The following is a 17,073-nucleotide window of genomic DNA, read 5'->3' as shown; positions in this document are numbered from 1 at the left end:
GTCAAAATTATATTATTATTATTATTATTTCTGCTATGCCAAAAATCATTAGGATATTAACGGAAGATCATGTTCCATGAAGATATTTTGTAAATTTCCTACCCTAAATATATAAAAAATGTATTATTAGTAGTCATATGCATTGCTAAGGACTTCATTTGGACAACTTTAAAGGACATTTTCTCAAATGTTTGATTATTTTGCACCCTCAGATTCCAGATTTTGCCAAACATTGCCAATTGTTGTCCTATCCTAACAAACCATACATCAATGGGAAAGCTTATTTATTCCGCTTTTAAGATGATGTATAAATCTCAATTTCAAAAAATGACTGGTTTTATGGTCCAGGGTCACATATTGGTGATGTTTAGCGTATTCAGGTGTGTTTGATTAGGGATAGAGCTAAACTCTAGCCCAGTGGTTCTCAAAGTGTGGTACCTGCCTCTAGTGGTACTCAGAGGAATCACTAAATAAATTCATGTTAAAACACAATACATTTTAATTTAATCTTTATTTGAGTAAAGTTTATTTATTTATTTTTATTTTACATTTAAGTACTGTACAGTTTAAATTTAACTTTACAACACATTTTAATTGAACCATTATTTAATTATTTATTTACCTGTATGTAAGCGCAGTGCAGTGTTAATATACAAACTGTATTTACAATGTTAAAGTGGCTGACAACAATAAGTATTCCTATTAGGAATAAACTGCCTCGTTTTTGAACTGTGCAGAGATGTAGTTGAATAGTTAGGCATACTACACTACTGTATTTTAATGTTGGTCATTATGGTGGTTCTTAGAGAGCCAAATATTTTCTGAGGTGGTACTTGGTATAAAAAGTTTGAGAACCACTGCTCTAGCCTACATGTTTGTGTCCAGATGGTAATTCTTATTCTGTGAAATGACCTGCAAAATTCACATGCGGCATTCATAGGCTGTGTTCGAAATCCCTCCCCTATACCCTCATTCACTATTCTCTACATTACTCCACTAATATAGCCCACTTGATTGAGTGAATGAAAACGAGTGAGTGAATTCGGACACTGAGTGTGCCGGAAGGGCTGCTTTTGTATAGTCTGTGCCTGCTGTTTGATAATTATTTTAAGTGTAGCAAACTGGCAACTCCAATAGTAATGAAAAGATTTTTATCTTGAACTCAGCCATGGAAACTAGTGTAACCCCTTTAAAAAAATTAAAGGGTTAGTTCACCCAAAAATGAAAATTCTGTCATTAATTACTCACCCTCATGTCGTTCGACACCCGTAAGACCTCCGTTCATATTCGGAACACAAATGAAGATATTTTAGTTGAAAGCTGATGGCTGAGAAAGGCTTCAGATAGGCCTCCATTGGCATTCAGTACATTTATACTCCCAAGACCCATAAAAGGCACTTAAAACGTCGTTACAAAGTCTTTTTTGTTTTTTGTGCGCAAAAAAAAATCAAAATAACACCTTTATCCAACTTGTTATTTTCTTCCGTGTGTGCCTCCACGATGCATGCGCGAGAATATGACGCAGATCCGGCGCTCGGACACATGACCCAGAAGCGATTTGTTTACCAGCAGAGGAAGACGTGCGTGTCTCTAAGCTGTTGAATTCTACATTGATCTTGCTTTAGGTCTCGGCGTAGTTCTCAAAATCGGGCTAAAGTGTGCATTTCATGGATTCCCGAACGCTGGCGCTACGTCATATTCTCGCGCATGCGTCGTGGAGGCACACACGGAAGGCAATAACAAGCTGGATAAAGGTGTTATTTTGATTTTTTTTTGCGCACAAAAACTATTGTCGTCGCATCGTAAAATTATTGTAGAGCCACTGTGGTGAGATGGACTTTGTAACGATGTTTTAAGTGCCTTTTATCGGTCTTGGGAGTGTAAATGTACTGATTGCCAATGGAGGCCTATCTGAAGCCTTTCTCAGCCATCAGCTTTCAACTAAAATATCTTCATTTGTGTTCCGAATATGAACGGAGGTCTTACGGGTGTCGAACGACATGAGGGTGAGTAATTAATGACAGAATTTTCATTTTTGGGTGAACTAACCCTTTAAGATGGTTAATGGACTCTTAATTTGAAAAAGAAAAAATGTAGTACCTACTATTCTCCACTAGAGGGTGGAGTGTAAATACAAGAAGGAAGCAAGCAGCCATTTTACAAATGAGAGAGTGGAGAAAGAAAACAACTGTTGATTCAGAGCATAGCTACTTAAAACATGTTTAAGTAGAGTGAAGGAAAGAGTTTTAAGTTATTTTCCAGTGAAATCCGGGGGATCTTTCATACTTTTATTTCAAGAAACTCCGGTGAGTGTTGTTCCTCTGTTGTTGCTCTGTAATCACTCATATGTGTTCAATTAATGATTTATGGTAAGAAATATGATTCATAACAAACAGATGATGAATGAATATCGAAATATACATGTTGTTATGAAGACATACAGATTGTTTTGTCATAAAACCAGAGTTAATCCAAATGTGATGTTAAAATCAACTTTGTCACAGGCCGATTGATGTGCATCAAGTTTATGCAAACGGGGCCATTTTGTGATCGTGTGCTTTGTAAAATAAGTTAATATGCAGTTGAAGAGGGAAAAGAGTTTATCTGAAATTTCAAGTGATTTATATCTGTTATCAGATTAAGTGAATGTGAATGAGTGATGAGTTCTCTGCATTATTTGTATTTATTTTTTGTTCCTGTTGATGCAAACTTCTTGAGTAACGCCCGTTTCACACATACTCCGTCTGCAGTGCGTATGCGGTGCGTGTTGCGGTGCGTATGCGGTGCAGGAGCAGCATGCGCCGTTGTGCTTTCATATATGCGGCGTTTGCAGCGCAACTGATCCGCGGTTGTATACCACAAACACAGCATTTATTCATTTTTTTTTCAAATCCAAAAGTTGTTACTGAACATGGCTTGTCAGAATTGCAATTCTCTTTGTTTACACTTTCATAGATGTCACGTTTTAACGTAGTACATTTAAACAACCTTTTATTCAATTAATTACTTTATATTTATATAGCCTATACTTTAGATTTAGCTCACACAAGTGGCAAAACATTTAAATATAACTTATAGCCTATAAACATTTTAAATTAGAAACTTACAATAGGTTATATACAAAAACAGCCGACTCTCATCTTTTCTTTCGTTTTTAAATCCTTTTAAAAGCAGGTCATAAAGACCTTTGTTTTTCCACCTCCAGGAACGTACGTGCTCTCCATTATTTAATTTTTTTTTAACTAAATGCCAGGTAAGCTGTCGTTTCCTTGCTTTACCTGAGAAAAAAAATCCATGTGTTGACTTTGAAACAGAGTATATTTTAAATTATATGCATCTGTGGTAAAATTACTAGATTTTCACGTCAGTACATGTTTATTTTAAAGCGAACAATGCGCTGTCACTTTAATTCCGCAGTGCAGCACAGCAAAAAATAGACTCGTTACGGAAACGATCGCAGGACTGCTGCAGACGCACCGCACCTGGAACGGACTGACGGACAGCATCCGTGGCAGTGTGAAAGCTGTAATCCGTTAACATGGGTACGGAAAAAAATACGCACCGCATACGCACTGCAAACTAGGGCTGTCAAAATTGCTCAAAAATGGCGTTCGAATATTCCCTCTTAAAAAAAGCACGAATATTCGAACTATTCGAACATCTGGTTGCGCATTTTATCAATGACGCACATTACGTCAATAACAGGACAAATGAATACAAAGACACATAACTACTTATATAGGTAGTCTATTTAAGTTTAAACATATTTGACAACGTATTACCTACACAAAAACAAGTAAATCACTAATGGCTAAAGACCGCAGACCTCTCTCTCTCTCGCCCTCACCCTCTCTGCGCATAACGGGTTAAATGAACACACACACATTTTGAGGCTGATCAAGAGTTTTGTGCAAGCAATTTAAGGTCGCGACTCTTGTCCCAAATATAGCAGGCTTCATTCAGTGATTGAAACAAATATTAATATAAGTTTTACAGCATATTATTGAACGCTCCGAGCGAGCTGTGCTGTGGTAAACATGGAACTTTTCCTTGACATGAAACGGAAAATAATCAAACCAGTGGAAGCAGTGCATTTATCCTTTATTCATGCAATATCTCTTCAGTCAGTACCTCGGTTCCATTGCTTGACAGAACTCCAGCCTGCCCCATCCACGACACTGATCGCTCTCATGTCCTTACAAATGAACTAAATTAATTTCTGCGTTATGGCCTCTTGTCGTGTTGTAGACAGAGAGCTTGTGGCGGGCGATGCAAAGTAAGGGTGGTCCAGTTTGCACATACAAATTAGTTGCTTATATTTACAAAACGAGCCTACAAAAGCATAAAAAAGCCTGTTTAATAAAGAAAAGTTCACGAAACTAAGTGAAAACTCCCTAAAGTGTTTAGTGAAATTAGGAAACATTTAGATATCATAAATTGAGTTGTATAAGTTAACGTTACATTTCTACATACATTTTGTTCTCATGTCACAAGTAATATCAAGGTTTATTTTGATCTGTTTTACATGATTCTTTTGTAGTGTGGTTTTCGGTGAAGTGTACTAAAATAAATATCGTCACCTGTGTACATTAGCCCACTTCTTCTCGACGCTTTTCCTGATAGTTTATAGAACAATTACTCCGAGTCGCCATCTGTCGTTTGAAAGAAAAGCACAACGGCGAGCGCGTCAAATATAAACGCCTCGTCCGTTTGGGGAGGAGCGCGCGCAGTCAGCGGAGGCTCGCGCTCTGGAGACGGGCCAAAGTACACAAAGCTTCAGGCGCGCTAGCGCCCACTCGCAAAGCAGACAGCCACGCCTCTACTACCGCGGGCGTTTTTTCCCCCACATTTTTTTATTTATTCGAATATTAATTTTCACCTTCGAAATTCGTTTTTTAAAAACTATTCGAATATATATTCGAATTTAGAATATTCGTTGACAGCCCTACTGCAAACGGAGTATGTGTGAAACGGGCGTAAGCCTTGGACGAGTGTACGGCGAGCCAACAGTGCCTAACTGATGTCCTGATTTTCTAGAGCGAATTCAGTATCCTTGATCTGTTATCAATCCCTGGATACAGAAAAGATAACAACGCAAACACGTGAACAAGCTTAATGTCGAGCCCTGATTTAACTATTAATTAAAAAGGAATCTATACCTGTATGATATACACTGTAGCCACATTGGACCAGTGGTTTGGAAAATGGATGAATGGATGAATCATCTGAAAATGCCATCTTCATTATGGATGAATGTGCATTATGGGTGTTCTCTAGCCAGTGAGCGTAGAACGGTTGTACACTCATTGTGGTGCATTGTGGGATTGAATGAGTGCACTCAATAACGTCCACTATGGTTTTGGACAGCACTCTAAATGGCTATCTCCTCAATTAGTGCCCTATTCAAGTGTATAGGGGTTGATTTCGGACACAGCCATAGTTTATTTAGAGTTGTGTTGCAACCCTACCCGTACATCTATCCCTAACCCTTAAAATATGTTAAAAAAAAATCTAATCTTTTGAGTTTTGCAGAAAAAGGATAACCATCTAGACACAATAGGTTTACATTATTTAAAAGGAATTTGTTTTTGAATTCTAGATCCTTCTAGTTGAAGACGATGCAACTGTAAGGAAGATCACTGCAGCTGCTGACTGGCTTTTGCAATGTCTTTCTCAAGTTGGAGCTGCAGCGAACATCTCGTCCTTATTGAAAGCATTTCAGGTATACTCAAAGGCAATGCTGCTTCTTCACAACTTAGTGCTGGAAAGAATTCAGGAACTGCGTGATGGCAAACAGCAAGAGCATTTGAGGGCTTCTCTTGAAACCCTGAAAAAATGTGTTTCCATGTTGCACACTGCCATGTACACGACCATCAAGCATCCACACAGCGAGGAGGCCCAGGGTGCAAAGCTGTACATCTTAAACCAGGTGGATTCGACTGTAAATGGCATCATAACCACACTCAACAGCAACTATGAACCAGCTTCCACTGGTTCATGTGGATACTACACTGAAATTCAGAACATGATACTAAGACTGCTGTGTGACCCTGCTTCTGTTAAAGATGGTGGTTTTGATGTCATGCTTCGTGACCTTGTGTTCCACAGCATGGCGGTAGCAAACACGTCTCGGAGGGATATTCAGTTTGAGGTTGTTGCACACTCCAAGCAAGTCCTTCAGCACTGGACAGAGATGTCACAAGACATGAAATGCTGTGATGATCAACAGCTTGCAAAATCCTGTGCTTCCCTATTGGAGCAAATCCACAAACTTGAAGATGCTGTGGTAAAAGCCACCCAGTTGCAAGTAATGAACATATTTGTCACAAGTTCAACTCCCTTGGAACAGTTGGTGCACACCGTAGGCTATATTTCCCAGGATGAGCAAGATGACGATGAGTTGGATGTGGAACCGCTTCGGGTGCAATTGGGATCCTTCACGGCTCATGCTGACAAAATATCAGAGGTGACTGGCTTCATCTCAGCTTTGGCGTGCGATGAAAAGAGTCTTGAGGGTGTAGAGAACTCGAGGGGGTGCATTATGAGACTTAAACAAGCAATTGCAACACTTGTACAAAGTTTTGAGGAAGACCAGGTGCGTTCAGGTGAAGCTCTGGAAAAACTAAAAGAGATGCATCAGAGATGGTCAGAGGAGATGGAGCAGCTCTTGCATGCTTGTAGTAGCATTATAAACGTGAAGGACTTTGTCTGTCTCTCTTTGCTGGAGATGGAGAGCGACTTCAAGGGGTGCATTGAGGCACATAAAGATGACGAAGCACAGTTTCTCAAAAAACAGGCAAGCTTGCTCATTGGCCATATGAGCTTGGTTATCCAGCTCGTGAGAAGACACGTCAGTAAGAGTGACAATCCAATCTACCGTAACGGACTTCTGGTTCTGATAAAGCAAGCGGAAAGATCGGCTGCTGAGGTAACAAGCTGTGTCACTGATTTATATTCTCATACCAGTCTTAGCAATGAGGCTTTCTCATTGCTCTCTACTAGTGTCTCAACAGCTTTAAAACACTTTGACATTCTACGTGAAGGACTTGATGGTTTGCAGCATCCACATCTTCTCAGCCCATTGCGGGAGGGAGCCCGCCAGCCTGCTGGGACTGTACCATGTGCTACGCCCATTTCAGAACATGAAAGATCAACTGCTTCTGATAAAACTGAGTCTTCCGTGCAAAGTTCCACTAGTGAAGCAAGTCAGCTCGAAGATGGTTTGGAGAATCAGGCTGTTCAAATGGACCATAATGTTCCAGTCACAGAAGAAGCATGGATTGCACCAGTCGTGGAATCTAAAGCTGTTGTACATCTCCATAATATTGAGTTGTTGCCTCTTTTGTGTGAAGTTGTTTGCATGACCAAAGGTAAAGATGTAGAGGCTCTCAACATGGCTTGCACTGGAGTTCTAGGACTCTCCAACAGCTATGCCCAAGCTACAAGAGAAGCCAGCAGTGTCATAGACACAGCCGACAATGAGGAAGTGGAAAGTCTGCGGTCCAAACTCGTATCATTGACACCCTTGCTAGTTCAGACTGCGCAGGAAACAGCCATGCGCTCAGCCATGGGTACAGATAGCATTTATAAGCACAGTACACAATTCTCCGACCTCATTAAAAATGCCCGTAAGATACTGCTTCCAGTGGCTGGGGTGTGGTACCATGCTGTATACGCCATGTTCCAAAACTATGTACCAAATATGTTGGAGTCCATCACGCAGGAACTCACTGAGGTAATGTGTTTATGTGCAGATGCCGTGCAACTTGTGACATCAGCTGAAATAAAGTTGATGGGAGGGTGTCATGAGGGTATAGGGTCTTTGCAGAGCAAGCTCCAAAAAGCTCAAACCAACACCAAGAATCTCACGGACATAGTGGGTTCAAGACCAACTCGAACTGATGAGCTTGATGGTCTCTGCATGCTTTGGGCCTTGTCTGTTCAAGTACTGTTAAACTCATTGGATAAGATGTTGGGAACAGCTACAACTGATGGTAAAGGGCACCTAATTACACATCAAATGACACCCAAGAAATGGCTGGCAGTGATGTCTGAGAACTCTCTTCGTATACAAGAAGCCGCAAGATTGTCTTCTCTGAACTGTCGAGACAGCTATAAGGTAAAGCTACTAGGAGAGCTACAAGAAGACGTGAAGACGCTTACAGACTCCTACCTACAGTCTGCCGAAGGGGTTAGTACGGTGTCCCTCTCGAGTGTCCTAATGCTGGCAAAGTCTGAGCTGCTTCAGAGACAGCTTCAGATTAAAATGAAGGCACTCTCTTGTCTTTTGAGCAAAGTCAACCAAGATTATGTGACGGCCATTCAAGACACTGTTGCATTGGCATGCTCAGTCCAAACAAAAGAAACTGAAGCTAAACTGGCACAGTTTGAAAGTGCTGCAGAATTGCTCATGCAGAATGTTAAAAGCGCTACAGAGTCCATTGAGGACTGTTTCAACTTCATTAGAGACCCAAAGGAAAGGTCCAATCTAAGATTCATTAATGACCACTTGGCATTTCAGATGTCAGACATTGTCAGTAGAGCCAGATTAATAGCAGAGACGCAAACTCTTGGAGACACTCTCACTCTTGATATTCAGTCACAGTGCTGGTCAGCAAAGGCACATTACCTTGTTGAAGAACTCGGTAAAGTAGATGGGATTCTTGCGGTCACAAAGGAACAGATCAAGTGTGGTTTGCTGGGCAAAGAGTCTAGTGGATTTGTAATGTCCCGGATACAGAAGGCAACGCTACACCCAATATCCACAAATACTCAAGGTCCTATTAAAAGCAAACCGAGTACCAGTGTCCTAGATGTGTCCATTGAGGAACCAATTAAGGTAAAACAAATTGTTGATAAATAATGTTATTGTAGATGAACCCAGACAGCAACATAAGCTGCGTTTCCACCACAGGAACTTTCCCCAGGAACTAGGAACTTTGGGGTGGTACTCGGTGTGTTTCGACCGCAGGGTCTAAATTAAGTTCCTGGTAAATATTTCCCCCTCCGAAAGTCCCTGCTCGTGAGGTAGTACTTTTTCAAAGTTCAGGAACTTTCGGGGGTGGGACTTGGGCGCTGAACATGCTGATTGGTTGAGCTCACGCAGCATTTTATTTCAACCGGCATTTTTAAAAGTCTTTTGCGAGGTTCGTTCTGCGTTCAGTAAATATCAGTCTTGCTTTTTCTGTCCGATGGCGCGCATTCGTCTCAGCAATCTCATGGTCAATGTCCGTAATAGCTGATAATAACATACGTTGTCTTATTTTAAATCTAGCTTTACGAGTTTTCAGAATACGCTTTAGTATCAGTGCTAGTCTCTTTTCCGCCGTTTTGTTTATGACCTCTTTAGTAAACCAATACATAACCAGCAAAAGCAGCGCTGCTTTAATCTCCTCCATACTTGTTATTGTTGCAGACAAATGATTACTGTCCGTCGGTGGAAACGGGGCTATATTGTCGGCCCAGATCCGGCCCACATCTGGTACATGTGGAATCAATGTATACCAGATGTGGGCCGACAATATGTTGTTGTCTTGGTGGACAACATTTTAGACTAAGCCATGTAAATTATAATTTATTTACCCCAGGAAGAGACATCCCAGAGGAGTCCAAGAGGTCCTGTGTTCACCATAGTAGACACAACTCTCTCTTACACATCTCTCTTTCTCAAATGGGAGACTGAAAAGTGGGATGACAAGGGTAACCAGATTGTCAAGGTGACGAAAGAAATGGCTGATAAGCTCTATCACATGGCCCAGTACTTAAAGAAGAAAGGCCCAATCCAGGTCAGAGACTTTTAAAGTTTTGTTTTGCACAAATATTATGTTCATCCGGCCTACATCTGGTACACATGGATTCCACACGTACCAGATCTGGGCCGACACAGTTGCGGTCTGGGATTCTATATTGACACAAGTTTGTTTCACCTGTAGACTAAAGATGCTTTTGTAACATCTGCAAAAGACCTCATCTCAAGTGGCCAGTCGATCACCCAGTTTGTGCGTGTTATAGCGGACCACTGTTTGGACAAGCATTGCACAGATGAGCTCTGTGTCATTGCAGAGCAGATCCTTACCATTTCCAACCAACTTACCATCATTTCTAGGTGAGACATAATCAAAAGCATATTTATCTCCCAACAATTCTGGTTGAAGGTCTTTCTTCCCTACATCACTGACACATTCAATCTTGTCCAAATGACAATATTACCAATAAATTAAACGTGCAAAAATCTCATGTGACCCAAGGGGTGCATGGTGTCTCTCCAGTGTTAATGCAGTTACTCCCGGGTGCAAATCCTCAGACGAGATCCTGGTGAAGAACGCACAGAATCTACTCCAGACAGTTATCCAAGGAGTACGAGCTGCAGAGACTGCTTGCATCAGGGTAAGACAAGTTGAAAAAGCTTTCCTTCAACAACTTGGGGAAAATAAGATTGTGAAGGGAGCAAAGAAAGGTCCAGACGAGGATAAAAGGAAACCAAAGCCTTGTGCATAACACCAGGGAATGAGTAAAAAGTAGAGGTGTCCATCTCTTGTATGCTATTTGGCGGTGTTTTCAATTTTAAATGACTCTTTCTGGTTTTACAGGGTTTGAAACAACCTGAGCCAAACTCTGAAGCAGCGAAGGCAGCGGCGTTCTGTTTCCAGTGGAAAAAGAGTCTCCTAATCCACCGAGCTCAAGAACAGCTCAACCCTGAAACAGATGATTTGGGCCTACGTAGGACCTCCCAGCATTCAGCGGCTCCCAGCCTCGCTCCCCCCATCAATGTGTTAGATAATTATAAATGAGTAAAACTTTTGAGTTCATTCATAGGTCACTGTATAGTGAGAAAGTCGACCAGCACACAATTTGCTTCGTGATTTTCCAAAATATTTATTCAGAGGCCATAAAAATAACTACGTGGGCAAAGATAAAACATTTTCAATATCACATTATGAGTGTCTAAGTAGAAATTGCATACCTTCAGTTTCACATTTATAAATCATTTACTGTAATACTTCTAAAACAATCAATGTGTAGAAAAAAGACACATACGAACGTATATTCCTGAAATATACAAAGAAAAAAAAAATTTTACGGTATAAATTTATACACATTTAATAATTTTGAGGATTGCGGTCTTACATTAGCATTGCATTTAATTGGTCTTTTCAACTTGTTGCCTTTTTTTTGGTGATAGATTTCAGCATACATGTATTAGAAGCATGGTAAATGATTTTATCAGATGATATCAGGTGTGCAATTTGTACTTAGTGCAAAAACAAAATGGTTTCAATGCCACGTCGTCAGTTTCGGAGCGCTTTTATGGCCTCTGAATAAACATTTTTATTTTTTTCTCAAACGCAATAATAAAGTACAATGGGTAAGTCTACAAGAATGACTGAAGTCAATACTGGCATAAGAATCACACAATTCCTTTTTATTTTATTTTAGACAATGAATTAAAAAAAGGAGGAAAGTGACTGCTGTATTTAAATTCCCTTACTATCATTTCAGTCGATGGTAAAAGAACGCAAAAGCAATTCAGCATTTTCTGTGGAAAAACATACAAACAAATACAATAAAAATATCTACACAAAAAACAATGACAATAAAAAAGATGAAAAATGCCTCGTGTTAAAAAGAAAACCATTTACAAGAGAGATTTTCTGAAAGGAATCTCATACGTTAACCGTTTTTCATCACCAAAATCACAACTGTACCTTTGATAGATGCACATTTGAGATAAATGAGACATAGAAGTCCTGCTATATTACAGTGTTTATATATATGCTGTGCATGTAATTGTGATAAATACTGCGTGAATTTAGCAAAAATTTATATTTTTAATATATTTATGCATTGCACAGCACTACAAATATGAATACTATAAGCCACACATCCCTTTGAACCTTCGCTAGCAACATGTGTCACTGATATTACACATACATACGCACCTGTTCAGCACTCATGTGTCCATACGCCAGATACAAATGTACTTAAAATGTTGTAACACAAATCTTACAAGAATCTATGAACGCACAAGCGGCAAAGAAAAAATATCTCTGCTTAGACCATAACGCAGCAGTGAAGAATATATGTACAAACAAATATAAATAAATAGAAAAGCTTCATATACATGCAGGGTGAATACAAAGAACAGATGTACAGAATACAGTAAATGTGTGAGCTATATTACTGACAGAATGGTGAGGCTGTAGGGTCAAAGGTTTTAAAGACGTCCCTCAGGGGCCTGTCTTTCTTCTTACTGTCTTTGTCGTCCTCGTCCTCTTGCGTAGTCCCACCGGAAGAGCTCACCGGTCGGTTCTGCCGCGGGTCAGTGTAAGCAGGCCGTATTAGTCCTGCTAGTGCCTGGATGGGCAAGTTGTGCACAGCGGGAGCTGCCGCTCGGATTGGCGAGCACGGAGACACTGGCATTACAGTAGGCACCGGAGGAGGAGGAGGATTTGACGTACAGCCACTTGTGTTGCTCTCAGAGTCATCAACTGGACTTTTTTCATCTTTTTCCATCCCCTGTGACGGCGAGGCATGTGGTGGAGAGCTTTGGAGCTTCGCAGAAGGCTTTAGGATACTTGACTTTTTAGGGTGCTCCTCACTTTCACGTTTCGGGGAGAGTAAGCTGTGATTGCGTGGATCGTATAAACTTATCCCGCCTAAAAGTGTGGTTGGGCTATCAAGACCTGCACCTATGGACGATGCCAGACGAGGAGCATATGGAGGCAACTTCTCCGAATCGGGCTTAACGGAAGCGGCAACCGGTTGGTTTGAGGATACACGTAGTAGCCGTGGATCTCCTCCTCCGGACGGACTCTCCCTCACACCAGGTAGCTTGGAGTCCAGGCTGCCAGACCGGCTGATTCTGGGATCAAGAGTCTTGTGAGTGCGTGGATCCAAGGGCTTGTCCGGATGGTGGTGGCGAGAATCTACTGTCCTACCGGGAGGGCTGCCGAGTCGAACAACTCCCTCCTTGAAGCGGGCGGCTGCGAGACGCGGATCAGGAGGAGGAGGAGTTGCCAATGGAGGGTGATCCGGCGGGGAGGAAAGGCTACGGTTTAGTTGAGCATCTGCTATTAAAGGAGGGAGCGGCAGGTTTATGGAGTGCTCCTGTTTGGGAACCAACAGAGGAATGAGGTCCTCTGGAGCCCAAACCACGGTTTGAGCAAAGGCCGGACGCTGGAGGAGAATATCCACCCGGATGTGACTGAATTGCTTGAGCTGACAGCGGGGGTCTCGCAGCGTGGCTCCAGGACTGGGATCCAATGGGATCAAAGCTGCTCTTTCCCTCAGCTCTCTCTCAAACTCCTCATCATCCTCTCCAGTGGGCGGTTTGCGGGACGAGGAGGGGTTCGGGTGGCGATGAGGATCAGGTTTGGAGGCATCCATAGGTTTCATCTTGCGTGGATCTCTGGCAAGCCTGGGATCGCCGACACTATCTCCTGCGTCTTTCCTGGGGTCTGGGGGTCGCTGGCGGGGGTCAGCTTTTATTCGAGGATCGCTGGGCAAAGCTCGCTCCTTTTGGAGTCTAGGGTCGGCTGGTGCCATGCTAGGCTGGTTTTTCAGCATTTCATTCTGCTTCTTTAGGGAATTAAGGATGGCTGTTACGCTACTGCCCTCTTCCTCGTCACTGGAGTACCAATTAGGGGTTTCATCTAATAAACAGAAATTATATTAACATATGAACTTTCAAACCGGAACCAAGAACTTCATATATTAACCTGTTAACTGTCACCCCCCTTTTTGAAAATGTACATGAAAATGCACTATACAAACTTAAATTGTTGCAATTCAAGAATGCTTTGGAATATAGACATAAGTTTGGTCTCATTTTAAAGAAGACAGTCAGCAGATTATGGCTCAAGTGAAAACACTTCAAAAAATAAAAGTATGAAAAAGTTATGAAAGTTTAAATTTACTGTTAATCAAATGTACTGTACTAAATATTTTATATTTTATGAAAATATATATGTTACAAAATAATTTGTACTCTAAAATTACTATCATATAAAAGCCAAATGTCTAACCAATTTGTGTTCCAAATTTGAAGTTGATATCACAAAAATTGAAGTTCCCATGAGATTTTGTTTAGGCGCTGTACCACAAATAGCCACCGGGTGTCATTGAAATTCCATTGATTTTTTTTACGCAATTTCCTGTAACAAATGTATATATTTTTGTCCAAATATCATAAAACAGTGGGCAGATATAGAACTGTGAGACTCAGACCTTTCCGACGATATGTGTTTTGTCAAGATTAGAAAAGGTTTTTATTATAAAGTTTTTTAAATAAAGGTTGTAATATGAAACATGACGACGGCCACTAGGGGAGGAGCCGCTAGAAGAATTTAGAGTACCGTTTCCATGGTAACGCAAAATCCGATTTCAAAACAGTTTTCACAGGATGAATCTTGAGTTCGTAAGCTTTCGAAAGATATATAGTTTGTCAACATTAGATCAGGATAAATATAGTATATAATTGTTTTAAACATGCAGTGGCAAATGGGCCCACCGGTGGGCCAGTGACAGTTAACAGGTTAAACCATCTTTGCTAGTTTACACTGGTTTGACTATATAAACAATAGATAAAAAGTTATTTGTTTCAGTTCTACTAGAGTGCTGCAGGAATGATGTAATTTTGTAGGCCAACGCTTTTTTTAATTATTGGAAGAAAAAAGTTCTATGGTCAACATAATCTTCACAAATGAACCAAACCCAACATGCGGGTCAGTTCAGGACCATGATCTGTTCACACAGGAATTGATATTGGCCACATTTAACAACAATGTGAACAGCTATACATAAAAATGTGATCGGAGCAATCAATCGGAATTGACCATTAAGGCTCACAGTGTGAACGTAGATCAAAAGCTCTTAATTGTAACAACCTTAACCATATTACCGCTCTGACCAAAGTGTGCATGTGCTTGGACATACCAGGGTTTTTCCTACATTGAAAATTTTTTGGCGGCCGCCAAAACAAATTTTTGTCCCGCCAAAGCTTTATTTGATGAGTTATTGTGATTTATGAATGTAGAATAGATGCTGCGCATAACCGACTGTCAGAGAGAACGATCAGAGAGCTCCTCCCCCCCTCGCACGCTCTCTGTATTCAAAATAAGCATTCTTAGCTTTCTAATATTTCACATATTACGTTAATCAAAATCAAAAGGTCGGAAGACCGAATCCATGTTGCACGTGGCGCTATCAGACAATATGTTTTCCCTTAATAACCGCTGGGTGTGAAATGCGCTCAAAAAACATTGACTGATTCTCTGACCAGCTGACATAAACCATACTTTCAATAAACGGGAAACAAATCCTATCCGGTTATGAAGTGTTTTCTGTGTGTTTACAAATCTTTCGCGATGTTCTAACAGACGGGATTCGCACACAACGCGTCTGCTAATGTCCGATTCGCCACCTAATGACTCATTTGAACCGAATCATTTCAACGACTGGTTAGAACAACTGATCTGTCCAACACTGAACTCACAAATCAGTTTATTAATTTACTCAGAACAATCTGAAATGAGAACACAAGTGTGCTTACCCAATTTAGCAAGAGTGTAAGAGTTAGTTTTAATTATCCACAGTCTTACATCTTATTTATGTTCATAATGTGTAGTAAAATAAATAGCCTATAAATCACTTAGTTTAGACTGGAGTGAGGTGAACCCAGAACAAAGTTGTTGTTAGCTAGCTGATAATTTTATGAAATTGTATATGGCAGAAAATTAGGCTATTTGTTCATTTTTTTAATACTACTTTTTAATATTGATATGATTATATACCAAAACAATTATCAGTAAATAGTGTAAAAATGAGGAACAAAAACAAACATCAAGGTATCCCACATGGAAAAATACTATAGTAAAATTACTATAGTGTTTTTGAACCATACTATAGTAAAGATACTACAGTAAATTGTAGTATATTATAGTATTTACTACACTTTGTTAATTTACTGTAGTATATTTACTATAGTACGGTTCAAAAACACTATAGTATTTACTAGAGTAATTTTACTATAATATACTCTAGTATTTTTTCATGTGGGATCAAAATAAGATAAGCAAAAGTTACAAACTTTCTTTGAATTTATATAAAATGTATTGTCAGTATTGTGCTTGCAGATCACGTGGGTAGGGTACTTTTTTACTGTGTGTGCGTGCGTGTGTGTGTATGGATGACCATGTCTGTCAGCCACCACCGAAGACCATTTTTGACCCAGGAAAAACCCTGCATACACGGATGTCTTGTTGTTCACACAACTTCATGAATGAACATTATCACAGAGTTTGAATACTATCCAATACATCCACAGTAGGGATGGGCGATATCTTATCGTTTGCGATATACCGGTAAAAATTCTCCCCACAATAAGAATTTGTCTTCCCGCGATAACGATAAAGCCTAGTTGATGGCGCGACCCATCCGCACAGTGCCGCCGCTGGCCGTCTCTTGATGCCCTAAGTGTTATTACTTTATGATGGCCGCGGTGGCTGCATTCGTCACTTTGTATAGCTGAACGGGGGTTGGACAGAGATTTTCTTGTGGTGCCCTATAGGGCTGAACGATACATCGAATTTTCATCGTCATCGCGATATGAACTCGCGCGATGAACACATCGCAATAGACAGCCTGACACGATGAATAAGGGAAAACAGTTTACATGCGCCAATCTGAGTAACGTATTCTGAATACTTGGATTACTTCCACATTGAATTGCGTTTTATAAGTGTAGGAATGCGGCCATCAAATCCTGCTTACTAAACATATATTATAAAATATTTAGCCATCGGCTCTTGGGCTGGTAAATCAGCGCATAGGAGAATGTAAAGTTGCACGTCAACTAAGCAGGTAGCACCGGGGATGGTCGGCCAAAACACTTTTTTTTTTGTATGTGAAGCTGTTTTACGTAAATAGTATGACACAAGTGAAGCACAAAGCTTTATTTACAAAATAAATAATAGGTTCGCAATTAAATGTTACATTCAGCCATGGAAACATATGGATTCATGCCGAACGAGAGAGGAAGCTTTGTGTGGTGAGCCAAATTCAAGTTTGCTTGCG

General features: G+C 40.5%; 2 protein-coding genes across 4 annotated transcripts in view; one reads left to right on the top strand and one right to left on the bottom strand.

Annotated features, from left to right (window-relative positions):
- The first annotated feature begins 2,122 nt into the window (after positions 1–2,122).
- LOC307141998 (uncharacterized protein) lies at positions 2,123–11,542 on the top strand. Of its 2 annotated transcripts, none has more exons than XM_079842510.1 (6): positions 2,123–2,306; positions 5,600–8,839; positions 9,588–9,785; positions 9,933–10,105; positions 10,248–10,386; positions 10,590–11,542. In XM_079842510.1, the coding sequence occupies exons 2-6, from the start codon at positions 5,738–5,740 to the stop codon at positions 10,788–10,790; spliced, it is 3,813 nt and encodes a 1,270-aa protein (XP_079698636.1). In that variant the 5' UTR covers positions 2,123–2,306; positions 5,600–5,737; the 3' UTR covers positions 10,791–11,542. The 2 variants fall into 2 exon arrangements, with proteins under 2 accessions (XP_079698636.1, XP_079698637.1); XM_079842511.1 differs by having other exon boundaries at positions 2,154–2,306; positions 10,269–10,386.
- zc3h6 (zinc finger CCCH-type containing 6) overlaps positions 10,864–17,073 on the bottom strand; it is a 26,136-nt gene continuing 19,926 nt past the window's right edge. For both annotated transcript variants that reach the window (XM_079842512.1, XM_079842513.1), the window contains exon 12: positions 10,864–13,652. In XM_079842512.1, the coding sequence (XP_079698638.1) occupies positions 12,178–13,652 (1,475 nt within the window). In that variant the 3' untranslated portion in view covers positions 10,864–12,177. The remainder of the gene's footprint in view (positions 13,653–17,073) is intronic.

The sequence above is a fragment of the Gobio gobio genome (genome assembly GCF_949357685.1).
Source record: "Gobio gobio genome assembly, chromosome: 18".
NCBI lineage: Eukaryota > Metazoa > Chordata > Actinopteri > Cypriniformes > Gobionidae > Gobio > Gobio gobio.
The sequence above is the reverse complement of the archived record's forward strand: the minus strand, read 5'-3'. Positions and strand labels throughout refer to the sequence as shown.

What these genes read in the sequence shown, in the direction of transcription:
- LOC307141998 (XM_079842510.1), top strand. Translation starts at nt 5,738, where the DNA reads ATGCTGCTTCTTCACAACTTAGTGCTGGAAAGAATTCAGGAACTGCGT. An exon ending in AGAAGAAAGGCCCAATCCAG is followed by an intron (nt 9,786 to 9,932) that starts GTCAGAGACTTT and finishes TTTCACCTGTAG; the next exon opens with ACTAAAGATGCTTTTGTAAC. An exon ending in CAACTTACCATCATTTCTAG is followed by an intron (nt 10,106 to 10,247) that starts GTGAGACATAAT and finishes ATGTGACCCAAG; the next exon opens with GGGTGCATGGTGTCTCTCCA.